General features: G+C 40.8%; 1 protein-coding gene across 1 annotated transcript; it reads right to left on the bottom strand.

Moving 5' to 3' along the window:
• Positions 1-7,075: 7,075 nt before the first annotated feature.
• On the bottom strand, positions 7,076-10,519 carry LOC106538133 (apoptosis-associated speck-like protein containing a CARD). The gene is made up of 3 exons (XM_014052547.2): positions 10,110-10,519; positions 8,681-8,740; positions 7,076-7,525 (listed from the first exon to the last, which is right to left on the bottom strand). Exons 1-3 carry the CDS (start codon positions 10,384-10,386, stop codon positions 7,230-7,232), a joined length of 633 nt encoding a protein of 210 aa, XP_013908022.2. The 5' UTR covers positions 10,387-10,519; the 3' UTR covers positions 7,076-7,229.
• Positions 10,520-17,499: the final 6,980 nt, after the last annotated feature.

Raw genomic sequence — 17,499 nt, 5'->3', positions numbered from 1 at the left:
TTAATGCAGGCCAGTTGCCAGGTGACTGAAACGCAGTCACATCACCACAAAGGGGTGTGTGATGTCAGAACTTGAAATAGGAGTTGGTGCTCTGTCCTAACTTTGAACAGTTACCAAGTGACTGGTTATAAATCAAGGACTACCTTTATTGCCACTATTTGTTCTATCAAAATAAACATTTACAAAATAAATCCCAGACAAGGTTAAGTTCTCATTTGTTGCAGTTCCGTGAAAACACAGCCAGCTCAATTAATGAATTCCTTTAAATATCTGCATTGTACTTTGCTTGGAACTTTTTTGTTTGTCTTAGATTGCTAATCTTGCTACAACTTTCATTTATATATGTGTATACATTTTTTTTACACTAGTATTAAATATTAATCTCTCTTTTTTTGTAAATAATGCCAGAACAGGCAGATGATTATTATAGAACTTTCCTACTAGAAAGAACTTTCAGATCATTTATCAGGTCACCCTATTTTGTTATCTATCCCCAAGAATGCAGCAGATGATGCATCTTGAAGATCATCTTCCCTATCAGTTATTTATCTCTTTGTATTGCTGGCCTTTGGCTATGGTCACATTTTGATTATATGCCAACTTACTCCATCTTATCATTTACCCTTGAGTGTGTTTCAAAAGTGTAAATCAAAACAAAATATGTACTAACAAAGCCATTCCAAAATGCCTATAAGTTCCTTTACTTGCAATCTTGATTTAATCTCATTCTGCTTTTTGAAATGACAAAGCAGCACACGATAAGAAGATGCTTTATTCTGTAATGATACAATTGTGTGTGAATTGGGATTTTGGACAAGATTGTCTGAAAAAAGGTAAGGATGGGAATGTGAAGGCAGAGATTGGGATCAAAGAAAGTCCGCCCCCTATTCCATTGAGACTTACAGCTATTTGGTTGTGCTTTCCCCTACATTGGCTATTCGTGACAAGCTGGATTGCTGTTGTTTTTTTTTCATTCTTCCCTGACATATAAGAAAAGGTAACTCTAGGAATTGGCATTTCAGTTTGCTTTCCCCATTTTTTCTAACCTTTCTTCCTTCGGCCACTTTTAGAATTGCACTGGGACTATCTTGATTTTAAAAATACTAGACATTTTGTACAGGGCGGGGCATAACCTTTTCCTAGGGGGTCACAGCAACACTTGTAATAACAACACAAATAATTCATACACCATTCGAAAGCCCATCAAAAACTGAGTTTATTGACACGATTTAATAGTCAGTATGACCACCATTAGCCCTTCGAACAGCATTCAAACGAGGTGGATAAGAACACAACAAATCTTCAAACAGTTCCGTTCGATTTTCCAGATTTTTCAACACAGTTTCCAAATTCATTCTCAAAGTTTCAACCGAATATCGATTTTGACCTTGCTCCTGAATCATCAGAGCTTCCACTTCATCCTTAATTATGGCCCCAATGTTCTCTGCCGGATTGAGATCTGGCGAATTTCCCGGCCAGACGTCATTGCCCCAAAATTCGACATTGTTTTCCTTTAACAATTGCTGAGTCGCATTTGCACGCATGCAAGGAGCTTTGTTCTTCCGAATCGAATTTTCCAGCCATTCTTAAAGCAAATTTAACATTTAATAGCTCATTCAATTCAGTTTTTTATGGGCTTTAAAATGAGGTGTCGCGGAAGTTGTAAACTGCTGTCGATCTTGCTGTGACCCCCTAGGAAAAGGTTATGCCCCGCCCTGTATATGGAATGGAATGAAATAGAGAACGGAGAGGAGAGGAGGGGAAGGGAGAAGACAGCAAAAGAGAAGGGGAGGAGAGAAGAGAGGAGGGGAGAAGAGAAGAAAAGAGAAGGGGAAGGGGGGAGAGAGAAGAAGAGAGGAGGGGAGGAGAAAAGAGGGGGAAAGAGATGGGGAGGGGAGGAGAGAAGAGAGGAGGGGAGGGGAGAAGAGAAGGGGAGGAGAGAAAAGAATAGAGGAGGGGAGGAGAAAAGAGGGGGAAAGAGATGGGGAGGGGAGGAGAGAAGAGAGGAGGGGAGGGGAGAAGAGAAGGGGAGGAGAGAAAAGAATAGAGGAGGGGAGGAGAGAAGAGAGGAAGAGTTGGGGAGGGGAGGAGAGGAGAGAAGAGAGGAGAGGAGAGGAGATACGAGAAGAGAAGAGAAAAATACTTTATTGGCCAAGTATGATTGGACACACAAATAATTTGTCTCTGGTGCATAAGGTCTCAATCAGACAACAAAGTGTTAGGTCATAGATCATAAATCATATTATATATGACACTCATACCACATCAGGACTAACACGGACTACAGTTTCTATTGTTTGTAAGCTGCCTAGAATCGCTGTCAGTGAGTAGGTGGCCATATGTAAAGCAGTGTGAAACGGTATATAAGTCTAAATTCTATCGCTATTGTTACATACATTTTCTAAATAAAAAATAATGGACTACCTTTGGGGCTACCAGTAAAAGGAACATTTAGATAACTATTTCATGAGCTTTTTGTAGAACACACCAAGAAATCAAGTCCACACCAAGGCTAAAACTATTTTGAGATTGACTATAACAAAACCTTGCAAGCCTGATTATACTATACTGTACCTCCTACTCCTCCTTAGACAAGGATTTTTCCAAAAGGAATTTCTTGTGTTCCCCTCCTCCCCCCCTCTGTTTGTTTTAAAACGTTTCGCTTCTCATCCAAAAGCTTCTTCAGTTCATGCATCTTGAATGAGAAGTGAAACATTTTCAAAGGAAAACAACAAAAACAAGAAAGGCCATTTTTAAAAAAAACACCTTCAGAACAACCATGACCTGGATCAGTGGTCCCCAACCTTTTTATCGCCGCGGACCAGTCAGCCTTTGATAATTTTACCGTGGCCCGCTGAGCGCGCGCAGGGGTGGGGGGGCGTTGTTCGCGACGGCCCATGAGCCTTTGCGCTGCAGCGATCATGGCCCCCGGCCGCTGCGCAGCCCGGTGCCAGGTACTCTACGGCCCGGCACCGGTCCGCGGACCGGGGGTTGGGGACCACTGACCTGGATGATTGAGAATCTCCATAGATATCTCCTTCTTAGAGTTTAGTGAATTAAGAAGGCATTTGCCTGAGATACTTCTGAAATGTTATCTGGACCTTCTAGCTACTTTGGACTAGGCAATAGATTCTGCGTATCTCTTATCAAAATCATCTTGTTTGCTCTCTACAGAGATTTCTCAATCTCAGCCATGATGTGTGGACTTCAGCTGCCTAGTGGGCGGGGAACTCTGGGAGTTAGAAGTCCACACAAATTTGCCAGGATTGAGAAATGCTGCTCTGCAGCTTCCCTACCTCTGGTCTTACAATGGAAGTGTTGGGAGAAATGTCCTTCTGGGTTCGGCTCCAAGTGGGGAAAAAGACACTGAAGAATAGAATAGAATAGAATTTTATTATTTGTATGCCACCCTTCTCCGGGGAGGGAACTCATCACCCCCAGGCCTGCCGGCAAAGCCAGGTTTTGACGGCTTTTCGGAAGGCCTGGAGAGAGGTGAGGGTCCGAATCCTTGCGGGGAGTTCATTCCAGAGGGCTGGAGCTGCCACAGAGAAGGCCCTCCCCCGGGTAATAGCCAGATGGCATTGGCTGGTAGATGGCACCCGGAGGAGGCCAACCCTGTGAGATCTAATGGGTCTGTGGGAGGTAATTGGCAGCAGGCGGTCTCTCAAGTATGGAGGCTGCTTGGAAAGATGGTTTTAATGGTGGACAGGACCACATGGCTTGAGGCCCTGAACAGAAAAGGTGATCACATGCTTCAGTGTTGGTGGAGAAAAAGAGAAGGAAGGGCGGAGATGCTGAAAGTCCCTTGTTTTACGCCCTCTCTGGCCTTTGATCTTGAGCTTGTATTCTTCTGGTTGTCAGAATCCCATGGGGCCATGTAGGGGCAACTCTCCAGGCTGTGTTTTGAATCCAGGTTTGGTTGAGTTCTCAGATGCCATGTGGGGAGTGGGTAAAGGCTAACCATGCCTTAATCCCATCATCCTGGAGCTGAAGGGGAGAACTCTTTATTATGTAAAGGGACATCATAAAGGCCCATTGACAAAGGGGGATGGGCAGGAAGCTGAAGGGAGCTACTCTATTTTTTAAAAACATGTTTCTTTCTTTTCACATCCAGGGAAATATTCTGCCTTTTCAATATTTCCCACAATTTCATTTTTCTGGAAGAGGGCTGGGTGATAACTTCCTACAGAAGCTAGAGCTAATTATTTGAAAGAAGAGATACGTAGTTTGGTGGGCACGTATGGGTTTCCATTACACCGGCAAGCATGACAAGGGATGGAAATTAATCAAGGAGAGAACCAGCCTAGAACTAAGGAGAAATTTCCTACAGTGAGAACAATTAACCAGTGGAAAGGGTTGCCTTTCTCATAATAGAAGCTAGAGTTAATTATTGGAAAGAAGAGATTGGTGGGCCCCATGTGTGGGTATCAGTGGTGGGTTTCCATTATTTTTGCTATCAGTTTGCTTGCATGAGCAGAAGAGTCCGGATGGGTAGGCGGAGCTTCCTGCCGCCACCACTACTGGTTCGCCCAAACCGAGAGCAACCCACCCTTTGGAGTGTGTGTATGAACAAGTGATTGAGAATTAGTGAATGCTGAGTTGACGTGGTGTGGATATAGAAGTCTGTGATCTTTATGAAAGAGATCTGTTGAAGTGGTTTGGCTACATAGAGAGTTGCAAAACAAATATGTAAAGGGAGAATGAATGTGTTGGGAGTATACTCCTGGTGTTGGGTAGACTATATATATATATATATATGTGTGTGTTTTTATTTGTGCTATATATAGTTGTTCGGGTTTTCTCCCGCGTAGAATTGGAGATGTCTTGGCGACGTTTCGACGAAGTCTCATTCGTCATCTTCAGGCTGCTTCAGACTACTTCAGGCTTGGTGTTTCCAGGAGTAGTGGAAACACCAAGCCTGAAGTAGTCTGAAGCAGCCTGAAGATGACGAATGAGACTTCGTCGAAACGTCGCCAAGACATCTCCAATTCTACGCGGGAGAAAACCCGAACAACTAGAGACCTACATACTAACACCCGCAAAAACCTCAGAAAACACACACACACACACACACACACACACACATATATACACACACAACAACAAATGGTCCTTGTTGCTTTAAATGTGTCGATGTACTTAACAGATTAATTAACTTTACAATAAGAAGGAGTTAAGAGAGCTCACTCTCTCTCTCTGCTTGTCTTATGCTTGATGATTTGATGACTGGAACGTGAACTGCGACTGTAAGCTATTGTTTGTTCTTTGAATTGTGTTTGGACTAATATCTACTATCACTGCCTGTGAAGCAATTATCAGTAGTAAAGCTACTTGTTTTTACTAGCAGTGTCTGAACCTCTATTCGGGTGTTTCTACTAGCAACATTCTTTCTCTCTTCTAGCTGTACATTCCACTGCACTACTTTCTGTCTCCCAATGTAGATACCCCTAACAGAATGGACCTGAATTGATCCTCAAAAATAAATAAAAAAGATGAAAAAGTTAAAGAACAAAAGGCCGGATAGGAAGAGACCAACGGAGAGGATAGAAATAGGATTGCAAGGAGTGTCTCGGGATCAGGTGATCACTTTTTGTGACCTTCTGACAAGCAAAGTCAATGGGAAAGTCAGATTCACTTAAATGGTTGTGTTAGTACTAACTTAACAACTGCAATGATTCGCTTAGCCACCGTGGCAAGAAAAGTTGTAAAATGGAGGCAAAACCTCACAATTGTCTTGCTTAACAACAGAAATGTTGCATTCCATTGTGGTCATAAGTCTACCTGTAACTACCTGTAACTTTCCTTTACATCAAATGTAGCAGACCTGTTTGACAAAAGGAAACACCTGAAAACCACCAATGTTGAATTGTTATGGTGCCTTTTGAAGCAACCTTACCCAAAGGGCCAGCCTTGGAAAAGCATGTTACATACCCAGAAGCGTCTGGGTGGGTGGGCGGAGCCTCCTACCGCCACCACTACTGATTCGCCCCAAGCGGGAGTGACCCACCTCTGGTGGGTTCCCATTACATCGGCAAGCATGACAAGTGACCAGGGATTGGTGATGGTGGTGGGGAATTACACTCCATAACATCTAGACAAGACTTCTTGGTGATGTTGCATAAATGTTTACATTTATTTGGATAAAAAGCAGTTTCATTGGGAATACAATCAAAAGCTATGAGTACGCAAGAGAAATGGGAATGTGAAGAAGGGATCAATATATTTTTCATCTATATTTTACAGAGCACCAGAATATATTTTATAAAGCACCAGAAGGCAAGACAAGAAACAGCAGATAGAAATTAATCAAGGAGAGAAGCAACCTAGAATGAAGGAGAAACTTCCTAGCAGTGAGGACAATTAACTAGTGGAATGCTTTGCCTTCGGAAGTTGTAGGGTGTTTATCACTGGAGGTTTTTAAGAAGAAATTGGACAGCCATTTGTTTGAAATGGTATAGGATCTCCTGCTTGAGCACGGGGTTGGACTAGGAGACCTCCAACGTCTCTTACAATTGTTATTACATAGTGGAAATGCTCCCCAGAAAGAAATGGGGAAACCTTACTTAACAACTGCAGTGATTTACTTAATTGTGGCAAAAAGGCGATAAAATGGGGGCAAAACCTGCTTAAAACGGCCCTGCTTAGAAGCAGAAATTTTGGGCTCAGTTGCGGTTGTAAGTCAAGGAATACCTGTACTATGCCAACTCAACAAAATAGAACAATTCAGTAACCAGGACAACTGTAAATACAGCTACTCTGCAAGATACTACAGGTAGTCCTTGACTTATAACAGTTCTTCTGTTCAAAGTTACAACAGTACTGAAAAAGTGACTTATGACAGTTTTTCACACTTATGACTGTTGCAGCATCCTCATGGTCATGTGACTTACATTCGGATGCTTGACAACGGATTCACATTTATGACGGATGCATTGTCCCGGGATCATGTGATCCCCTTTCGCGACCTTCCAACAAGCAAAGTCAACAGGGAAAGCCAGATCCACTTAACAACCGGGTTACTAACTTTACGACTGCAGTGACTCACTTAAGAAATGTGGCAAGATAAGCCGTAAAATGGAGGGTAAAACTCACTTAACCAATTTCTCACTTAGCAACATCAATTTGGGCCTCAGGTGTGACGTTAAGTGGGCATAAGACTACCTGTATGTTGTCTATACCTGTATGTACCTGTCAGTGGGATTCCTAGGATGTTTGTGTAGCTGGATATTTTATGCCTTGAGATGGTTTTTCGCATCTATGGCCTCAAGGTCTTCATAGAGAGCCCTCCTTTTATCCTTCAGAATATCTTTGAGCATATCCTTGCAATGCTCATTCCATCCAGGCAGCAGGCTAAAGAGCTCCCTCATTTTTTCCTGGGGTGTTCGCTTTATCATGATATTTTGATATTGCTCTTCGCTCAGGGCAATTCCATGTAGCTGGTCCAGAATTTCTTCCACTGTGGTTGTTCTCTGAATCAGGACATCCCGATGACGTTCAATAAAGTGCATTCCTGGGGCAAGAACTGCTGTAAAAAAAAAATGAAATGAAAAATAAATAGCAATATATTATATACCAACACTTACATTAGTTCAGCTTTAGCCCTCTCTTCACTGGAGATGAAGCTGTGTGATAGGAGACTCTTTAAGGCAGGGGTGGGTGACAATGGCAACTTTAGGACCTGTGAACTTCAACTCCCAGAATTCTTGAGCCATGCTGGAATTCTGGGAGTTGAAGTCTACAGGTCATAAAGTGGTCAGATCATAAAGTGGTCAGCTGCTCACCCCTGCTTTAAGGGTATATATTCCTAAGTGAAATCAAATTTATCTCTGTCACTTTATCCTAGAGTAAAATCCACATCCACTGTAGGAGATAATTTTAAGAATGCTGTGAAATCATGCTCTTCCTCTCCATAATGTTCTGATCATTTCCTTTTCTCATAATTCAAGGCCCAGTTTGACCATCAGGAGAATGTTTGTTAAAAAATGAATGCATGCTACCTTAGGAGCCAACATCTCAGTCTCTAGGGGAAATTATACAAAAATTGCAAAAAATACTAGCTTACAACTATATTTAATTTTTCAAATAAAAATATTTTCATTTAATTATGGGGTCCTGCTAATATTGTTTGGGGAACAACAAATATCTTGGTTGCAGTAGATTCAATGTTGTCAAGCCAGGCTTGTTTCATTCTATACAAACAACTTTGAAAAAGTTAAACCCAAGATATGAAGTGAAAGCTAACAGGTGAAACAAGTCTTTATAAAATAATATGAGCAACACAACCCTTTGTAGGATCCTGTAATCCCTTAATCTGGAATAGAGTTGGGATGGCTGTATGCAAACAAGCATTTACCATCTGGCACCACATGGAGTTTGCAGCAGATATTTTTTCTTTGGCTCTAGGAGAGAAACAGCTGCTGCTACCTAGGATTGAACTCTCAACCTTCCGAGAGGGAGGCAAAAGTCTTGACCACATGTAGACACAAATATGTTGTCTTTACTAAGATTTTAATATAATCTCCCTGCAATTCCTTGAAGTTCAAGAGATAAATCAAATTGCTGTGAAACTGAAAATTCACCTAAATTTGTTCTAAGCTACACATGTGTTTCCAGTGAGAAGATATGTCAAGTAAACGGGCATGCAGGCTAATTCCTATCTACTGATGGAGAAGGAACTCACCTGGTTGGTTTGAGTGGGTGCTGAGCTGGGGCACAGGTTCCTGAACAGAATTGCAGGCATCTGGAGGGGGGAAAATGGTTATTGTACAAAACTAGCAATAAATGGACAATGCTGAAGATGACTTGTAATGTCAGTTTCTGAGGAAAAAACAGAGACTGGAGTTCGATGAAACTAGAGTGCACCCCAGCAGTCTACCTTCATTCCCTCTTCACTTGTTTTCAGACACAATTCAATGTGTACTGTTCAAAGTATAAAACCCTTTGGGGCTGGGGATTTCTGTATCTGAAGAATATCCATCTTCATTTCTGTTCTTAGCTCTGTTCCAAGCAAATACAATAGAGGCTTTATTGCCTTATCTTTTGGCCATATCAAAATACTGCAGGCCTAACTATCTTCAAAGTGCTGGGCGCCACACCCTGCCAACCAACACCCAAAGTGGCCCTTATTGCTTTCGCAGAATCAGAAAAAGACATTTTTCTTCCTGCTTCCTTAATACAGGAATAAGTTAGTGGTGCTCTGATATTTCTAGCTTTTTAGGGCTGCTTTTATTTTCCGTTACTAGGTTACTCTTTATTGCATTATATTTATTATAGACGGTGTTTTAATGTCTCATACCTTTTATAAAAGGTATCAAATTTTAGCTTAATGCTTTCATTGTTTGGATTTTATGGCTGTGCAAATAATATATACATGTATGTGTGTAGTATATGCATTTATATGTGTATATGTATATATATATATATGGTTTTTTACAACCCCTGGTATGCCCAAATATGGGAGGAAGATCACTACTTCCATTCTCTGTCCTTCTGTCCTCTGTCCGTCACAAGAGACCATCCAGGCAGAAACCCAATATTTTTACTGTTGCCTTTTTGTTACATTTTTGTTGTATTTGTATATATATATATGCGTGTATGTGTGTATGTGTATAAAATACATACGGAATGTATGTATACATGTGTGTATGTATATGTGTGTATAAATATATAAAATATTCAGAAGCATTAGACGAATGCTTAAACAAATAATTGTGCCTGCATAATTGGTATGCACTGAATAACCGATAAACTATGGTGCATAAAAGTGGGTTTGGTTTCCATAGAAATTATAAAATATATTACATTTTATAATATAAAATATATTATATATAAAGTACAAAAATATGAGAAAAGGGGGTGTATCTATTCCATAGCCAACTTTTGGAAAGAGAAATCAGAATCCCAGCAAAGGATTCCTCTGTGGAAGCTGAAAAGTTTTTTGGGGGGTCCCATTGATTTGGGTCAAGTGTGATTGCACCCAACTCCCCCACCCAAAATCTTTTAGGGCTTGGGAACTAAGGTCCGACCAACCTGGGGCTTGCTAGGTGAGGGGAAGCTCCAGATCCAGCTTTCCTACCGCCGCTGAAACCGCCCTTCATCTCATGCGCTACCTTTCCCGGTGTCCCGGAGAAGCTTCTGAGCTTGGGGCCTGCAGTCACTATCCGACAGCACCTTGGCGGCCACTTCCACGGCGTAGTCGTTGCAGTAGTGATGGACCAGGAGGTCGCTGAGTTTGATCGCGTTCGCCTTCTCCAGTTTTCCCCGAGGGATGTTCCTGAAGCCATCCTTCACCGGGAACTCGTTCAGGTTCGCCTTGAACGCTTCCAGTTCGACCGCGGTCAGGTCTTCCAGGGTTTCTGCCAGGCGGCAGCGGACGCTCTTCGCCATCGCGCTCCTTCTCCTCCTTCTTCCGAGAAATCAGAAGGCTCAGAAGAAAAAGAAAGGAAGGCGCGAAGCGGAAAAAGCGCGCAAGAGGGAGGGCTCGCCAGCGCGATTACCCGCTACTTTCGCTTTTTGCCTTCCCTTTGTTTCCAGTTCCGGCTTTGCCCTTTTTCTTGCTCCCGGGAATCTGGAGATTTCCGGAGGATCCGTTAGAGAGTTAAGGATTCAGACGTGCAGCTTTGCGCGACGCCCGAAATTTTACAGGGACTGTAAAAAAAAATTGGCGTCGCGTTGCATTTTCTGATGATGTGTGGAGCTATAACAGAGACCTGGTAGCCCTCAACTTACAATACTTAATTTAGTGACCGTTCAAACTTTCAAGGGCACAGAAAAAAAAGAGGCTTATGACCAATTTTTACTACTTACCACTGTCGCAGCATTCCCCGGGGGTCGAGTGGTTTACATTAAGATGCTCGACAACTTTTGTGACCTTCTGACAAGCAAAGTCAATGTGGAAGCCAGATTTATTTAAACAACAGAAGCGATTCCCTTAACAAATAGAATGTAATAGTAGAATTGGAAGAGACCTTGGAGGTCTTCTAGTCCAACCCCTACATCACTTCAGACAAATGGCTAATCAACATCTTCTTAAAAACTTCCAGTGTTGGAGCATTCACAACTTCTGGAGGCAATTTCTGTTCCACTGATTAATTGTTCTAACCGTCAGGAAATTTCTCCTTAGTTCTAGGTTGCTTCTCTCCTTGATTAGTTTCCATCCATTGCTTCTTGTCCTGACCTCGGGTGCTTTGGAGAATAGCCTGATCCCCTGTTCTTTTTTTAAAATATATATATAATTTTATTTTTTATTACATAGACAACATCACATAACAATAGAAAAAAAAACAATGGGAAAAGGAGAGAAAAAAAAAGGGGGGGGGAGAAACCCCATCATCACATACAATATGTCATTTGATCACAGGTGCATCCCTACTACGTTTATACATCCCGTATCTCTCTGTTGTATATTTAATAAACACCACAATAACCTAGGGTTTAAAAAAAGGGGGGGGAGGGGGAAGACAAAAAAGACAAAAAAAAACCCATCACATGCAGCATGTCGTTTGGTTACAGTTGTTTTAACCTCTGCATCTTCAAATAATATTTACCGTCTCAAATATTTCATCTAATATAACTAAAGGCCTTACTTTCATTCTACAATATATATTTAGTTAACATTAGCATTATTTTCCCCCAGAGAGTATACTTCTATTTATTGTTAACCTTGCATTTCATACCTTCAAACAGAGATCTTATTCCTTCATTGTTCAACAAAGCATCGCTGCCTATATATACCAGTTTTCATTTGTTCCCCTATTAGAATTGCTTTATCAGCAGCGACATATCATTATAATAAGTTCTTAACCTTATACATTATATCCCCAGACCTTATATTAATACTTCATTGTGTCATTATTAGATTATTTCACAGCATAATTATATCATCATTTACTTTTTTCAATTAAGGCATAAGTATATCATTTTTCATTTCCAAAGTTTTTTTCCCCCTTAGCCACCGATAAAACAAATCCCATATCTTATAAAATTGTTCATTCTCTTGCTCTCTAATTTCAAATGTCAATTTACTCATTTCAGCATAGTCCATTATTTTTCGGATAACTTCTTCCTGTTTTGGTATTGTTTCGTTTTTCCAGTTTTTTGCAAATACAATTCTGGCTGCTGTTAACACATTTACAATCAGATATTTTAAGTCTTTGTTATAGGTTTCTGGTATGATCCCCAATAAAAAGACCTCTGGTTTAAAGTCTATTTGTTTGTGTGTCATTTTCTCCAACCACATGTGGATTTTAGTCCAGTATCTTTTAGCTTCAGTGCAAGTCCACCACATGTGGTAGTATGAGCCAGGTATCTGGTGACATTTCCAAAATTTTTCTGATTTATTCTTGAACATTCTTGCGATTCTGGTCGGGGGTAGGTGCCACCTGTAAAACATCTTATACAAGTTTTCTCTATATGCAGTAGACATTGTCATTTTGTAATTTTGAGACCACAATTTCTGCCAATTCTCTAAATCAATCCCATACCTAAAGTTTTTCCCCCAAGCTATCATAGTTTCTTTAACTTGTTCTTCATGCAATTTAAACTCCAATAAATATCCATATAGTTTTTTAATTACTTTTTCATCAGTACCTGTTAGAATTTTGTCTAACTCAGTCATTTTATTATAAAGACCTTTAGTTTTTCTATCTTCATTATATCTAGATTGTATCTGTACATATGAATACCAGTTCATTTCCATCCCTTCTTGTTTCAACTCTTGACTAGATTTGAGCTCACCCTCTGTATTCAATAATTCTGTATATCTAACTGTTTGTTCCTTTTTATATATTATCGGATATGAGAATGCTTCAATTGTTGATATCCAGACTGAAATTTTTAAATAATGTAGTCTTTTAACCTTTTCCCAATTTAACAACAACGCCTCCCTTATATAATGTCTTCTAAAGTAACCATGTGATTTAGTACCCTTATACCATAAGAAAGCATGCCATCCCAACAGCAAGTCATGACCTTCTATATTCAATAGTCTAGAGTTTTTTAATAATATCCATTCCTTAATCCACATCAAGTTTGTTGCCTGATAGTATAGCTCCCAATCAGGTAACCCAAATCCTCCTCTTGATCTAACATCTTGTAGTAATTTAAGTTTTATTCTAGCTTTTTTCCCTTGCCAAATAAATTTCAAAACTATTTTATTTAAATCTTGAAAAAAATCCTTACCCAATCTGATTGGGATTGTCTGAAACAGATATAGAATTCTAGGTAGAATGTTCATTTTAATTGTAGAGATTCTTCCCATCATTGATAAATGCAAATTTTCCCATTTCTCCAAGTCAATTGCTATTTGTCGTTTTAATCTGGTATAGTTATCCTCTTTAAGAGTGCTACATCTAGGTGATAAATATATCCCCAAATATTTAACCTTACTTGTGTTTTGAATCTGCAACATTTCTGACAACTCTTCCTTTTGTGTTGCTGGGATATTCTTCGTCATGATCTTTGTTTTATCTTTGTTTATTTTCAAGCCTGCTACTTCTCCATATTCCTCTATTCTTTCCAGCAATTTGGATGCTGTTTCTAATGGATCTTCAAGAATAAAAACTAAGTCGTCTGCGAACACTTGCAATTTATACTCTTCTCTCTTAATTTTCATTCCTCTTATTTCTTCTTCTTCTCTGATCTTTCTATTTAAGACCTCTAGTGTTAGGACAAAGAGTAGCGGTGATAGTGGGCAGCCTTGTCTTGTACCTCTCTTTATTTCAATCGGATCTGTTAGTTCTCCATTTACCATTATCTTTGCTGCTTGTTTCTGGTATATCGTTCGTATAGTTTGAGTGAATTTCTTGCCAAAATTCATCTGCTCCAGTTGCAAAAACATAAATTGCCAATTCACATTGTCAAAGGCCTTCTGCGCATTGAGGAACATCAGTGCCATTTGTTTTTCAGGATGGGCCTCATAGTACTCCAAGGTATTCAAAATCATTCTCATATTGTCTTTAATTTGTCTTTTAGGTAAAAAGCCATTTTGATCTGAGTGGATGAAGCCATTTAAATATTTTTTAAGTCTCTCAGCTAGTATAGATGCAAATAGCTTGTAGTCTGAATTTAATTGGTCTATAATTCTTGATTTGTGTTAAATCAGTCTCTTCCTTGGGTAGTAGTGTGATATACACTTCTGACCATGACTCCGGTATTTTGCTCTCAGACATCACTTCATTCATGACTTGTAGGAGTGGGAGGGTCAATGTTTCTTCAAATGTTCTGTAGAATTCCACAGGTAGTCCATCTGGTCCTGGAGCTTTCCCATTGTTTTGTTTTTTAAGTGCCTCTGTTAGCTCCATCATCGTTATTTTACTTTCTAACATTATTCTAGTTTTGGAGAATAGCCTGATCCCCTCTTCTTTGTGATGTCACAATGTGGCAAGAAAGGTTGTAAAATGGGGTGAAACTCACTTAACAAATATCTCACTCAGCAACATAAATTATAGGCTCAATTGTGGTCGCAAGCAGAGGACTGCCTAGAATGCGAATTAGGTATATCTATAAATAGCAATAGCACTTAGACTTACGTACCACATTACAGTGCTTTACAGCCGTCTCTAAACGGTTTACAGAGTCAGGTATTGTCCCCAACAATCTGGGTTCTCATTTTACCGGCCTTGGAAGGATGGAAGACTGAGCCAAACTTGAGCCTGTTGAGAATCGAACCGCTGGCAGTTTGCAGAATTAGCTTGCAATATTGCATTCTAACTACTGCACCATCACGGCTCCTAATGCTAACGAATAAATTCAGTTTGTTTGTTTCAGCCCAGTCCAACACTGTGTTCATTTTATCCAGCACAATTTGAGAGCAATAATCACACTGAGAGACAAAACTAGAGTTTAACAGTTTATTTCTGGTACGCTGTTTGACATTGCATTGCATCTTCAGATGTGTGGGGCTACAACAGAGTAATGCAAATTGGGTCTAATTTTTAAATGCTAAAAGATAAATTCAGTTTGTTTCTTTCAGCCCAGTCCAACATTCTGTTCATTTTATCCAGCATAATTTGAGAGCAATAATCACGCTGAGAGGAAAAGGGGGTTAATCATTTATTTCTGCGCAGAGGTAAAGATGGATGTTTGAGACCCAAGTTCAAGTCAAGAATGACTGTTAACATTCAACAAGTTGTGGTTATACCATAAAACCACAGATAAGCATAAAGAATTTCCTGGTATTATCACTTGTTCCTGATTTATTGGACTTCCACAGCTAACATACCTTAATAGGCATGGGGGTTGTGCTTAATTCCAACTTAATTCCGTAATAAGCACTAGGGTGCATTTAATTTGATAAGGTGTCCACCTCTGGATATTCTTATTTAACATCATGATGATAAACCATTTACCTGTGGATCTTTGCCCAGACTTTTGCCCATGCCTTCAGCAAAATACCACATTACCATTCCTTGTTCCAATAATGGTCCCATTTGTGTTCTACTTTAGCATACAGGTAGTCCTCAACCTATGATTACTTTTGAGTGGAAAATCCCCATTTCTAAATAAGGCAGTTGTTGTTAAGTGAATCACTGCTGCTGTTAAGTTGGTAACATGGCTGTTAAGTGAATCTAGCTTCCCCATTGATTTTGCTTGTCAGAAAATCGCATAAAAGAATCACATGACACTCCCCCCCCCAGACACTGCAACTGTCGTAAGTACATGCCAGTTGCCAAGCTTCTGAATGTTGATCACGTGACCACAGGGATGCTGCAAAGGTCAGTAGTGTGAAAAACAGACACGAGTCACTTTTTTCAGTGTCATTGTAACCTTGAACGGCCACTAAACAAATGGTTGTAAGTTGAGGACTACCTGTATTTACACTCAGAATGGGACACCTGGACTAACACTGCCTATAACTGATATGTTTGTGAGATTAACCTCTTTAGCTTCTGATAAATGCCAAGGTAGGTGTTAGCTAACTGGGAATCTAACAATCCAGGAAAAGCATAGACCAGTGATGGGCAACCTTTTTGGCGTGGTGTGTCAAAAATCGGCAAAAAATCGAGCATAACTCGCGTTGTGTGTCACTTCGACAAAAACATAACTTTGCGCAATTTATAGTTTAAACTACAAAAATGTATAATTGCAATATATAATTGTATTTAATAAACCAAAAACAAATTATTTAACATACCTGCTTAGTAACTTCTTTGTTCATCAGTCGATTTCGTATGTTGCCCTTGATATTATTGAACTTGTTTGGGGTGCCGTGAACCAGGGCTGTGGAGTCGGCTGCTTCCAGCTCCACGTCCTCATCAACATGCCGCTCCAGCCCGCCCCTGCTATGAATATTCCTAGTGACGCGAGGGCGAAGAATATGAATATTCATAGCGGGGGCGGGCCGGAGCGACATGTTGATGAGGACGTGGAGCTGGAAGCAGCAGACTCCACAGCCCTGCCGTGAACTGAGATAAGTGTGGTGCGGTCGTAACCGACAGTCCCAGGAGTAGACTCTCTGTGCCGGCCTGACTGGAGAGAGGCGCGCACTGTTCCCGCGCTCCTCTCCTGCGGGTCCTCCCTCATCGCGCTGATGACGTGTGTGCGCACGGCACGCACGCCTTACCAGCAGCCCCTGCGCTCAGAAAGGGGCGGCGGCGATACAGTAAGTGAGTGTGGGCGGGGGAGATCACACGTCCCGCCCCCCCACCCGTTCCTCCAGCACAGATTCTTTCATCCTTGGTGGCCGTGCAGGAGCCGAGGATGAATCGCATGAAATCCTGTGCGTGTCACCCCAAATGGCTACGCGTGTCAGCACTGACACGCGTGTCATAGGTTCACCATCACTGGCATAGACAATGATTAAAATAGGTAGTTCTGACTAAAGCAAATTCATCTATTGTGTGTGTGTGTGTGTTCCAGCATAACTTTGGAATGCCTCGAGTAATTTCAATCAAGCTTGGTACACAGATGACTTACTCTCTGGGGAAAAAATACTGTGGGGGTGAGACACTCCTAACACCACCCAGGGTGTGTGTGTCTGTGTGTTCCAACATAACTCTGGAATGCCTGGGCTGTCAAAATGAAAAGAACTGAATTATATCTATAGTGTCAAGTCACAGTACTTTTGACAGTGATAGTGTACATTTTGGATTCACGTTCTGTTAAGATAGAGCCTGTTGTGTCTTAAAATGGATTCTACTGTATAGCACAGTGAAGTTGCCATGGGGGCTCCCTCTAATACAGGATTGGGATAAATACATACCCAGGCAACGCCAGTGTCAAGCCGGCCTCCCTCAGCAACCAAGAAAGAAACCACTTAACTCCATTTTGCAGAATTAAGAGTACTTTTACTGGTTATGAAAAGCTAAGCTAAGTAAAGCAAGGTCTGAGGCAAAAGTGTGCAAAATCATACATAACAATATTTGTCCAACCCCCTCCCCCAGGTAACCCCCATCCCATTGTACAATCTGCAAATCCCTCAGGTGTCATGTGAGTTTCATCTTCAAGGAGCATCATCAGGTTGGTATGCAGGACAGTTGGCCTTGACCAACTCTAAACAAC

Source organism: Thamnophis sirtalis, unplaced genomic scaffold (assembly GCF_051295495.1).
Source record: "Thamnophis sirtalis isolate CommonGarterSnake01/CBP01778 unplaced genomic scaffold, rThaSir2_p1.2 scaffold_4, whole genome shotgun sequence".
NCBI classification, from domain to species: Eukaryota; Metazoa; Chordata; class Lepidosauria; order Squamata; family Natricidae; genus Thamnophis; species Thamnophis sirtalis.
The sequence above is the reverse complement of the archived record's forward strand: the minus strand, read 5'-3'. Positions and strand labels throughout refer to the sequence as shown.

Coding starts and splice junctions, on each gene's coding strand:
- LOC106538133 (XM_014052547.2), bottom strand. CDS start 10,386: ATGGCGAAGAGCGTCCGCTGCCGCCTGGCAGAAACCCTGGAAGACCTG. Junction 8,741..10,109: donor TCTCCGGGACACCGGGAAAG/GTAGCGCATGAG, acceptor TCCCCCCTCCAG/ATGCCTGCAATTCTGTTCAG. Junction 7,526..8,680: donor CACCCACTCAAACCAACCAG/GTGAGTTCCTTC, acceptor TTTTTTTTACAG/CAGTTCTTGCCCCAGGAATG.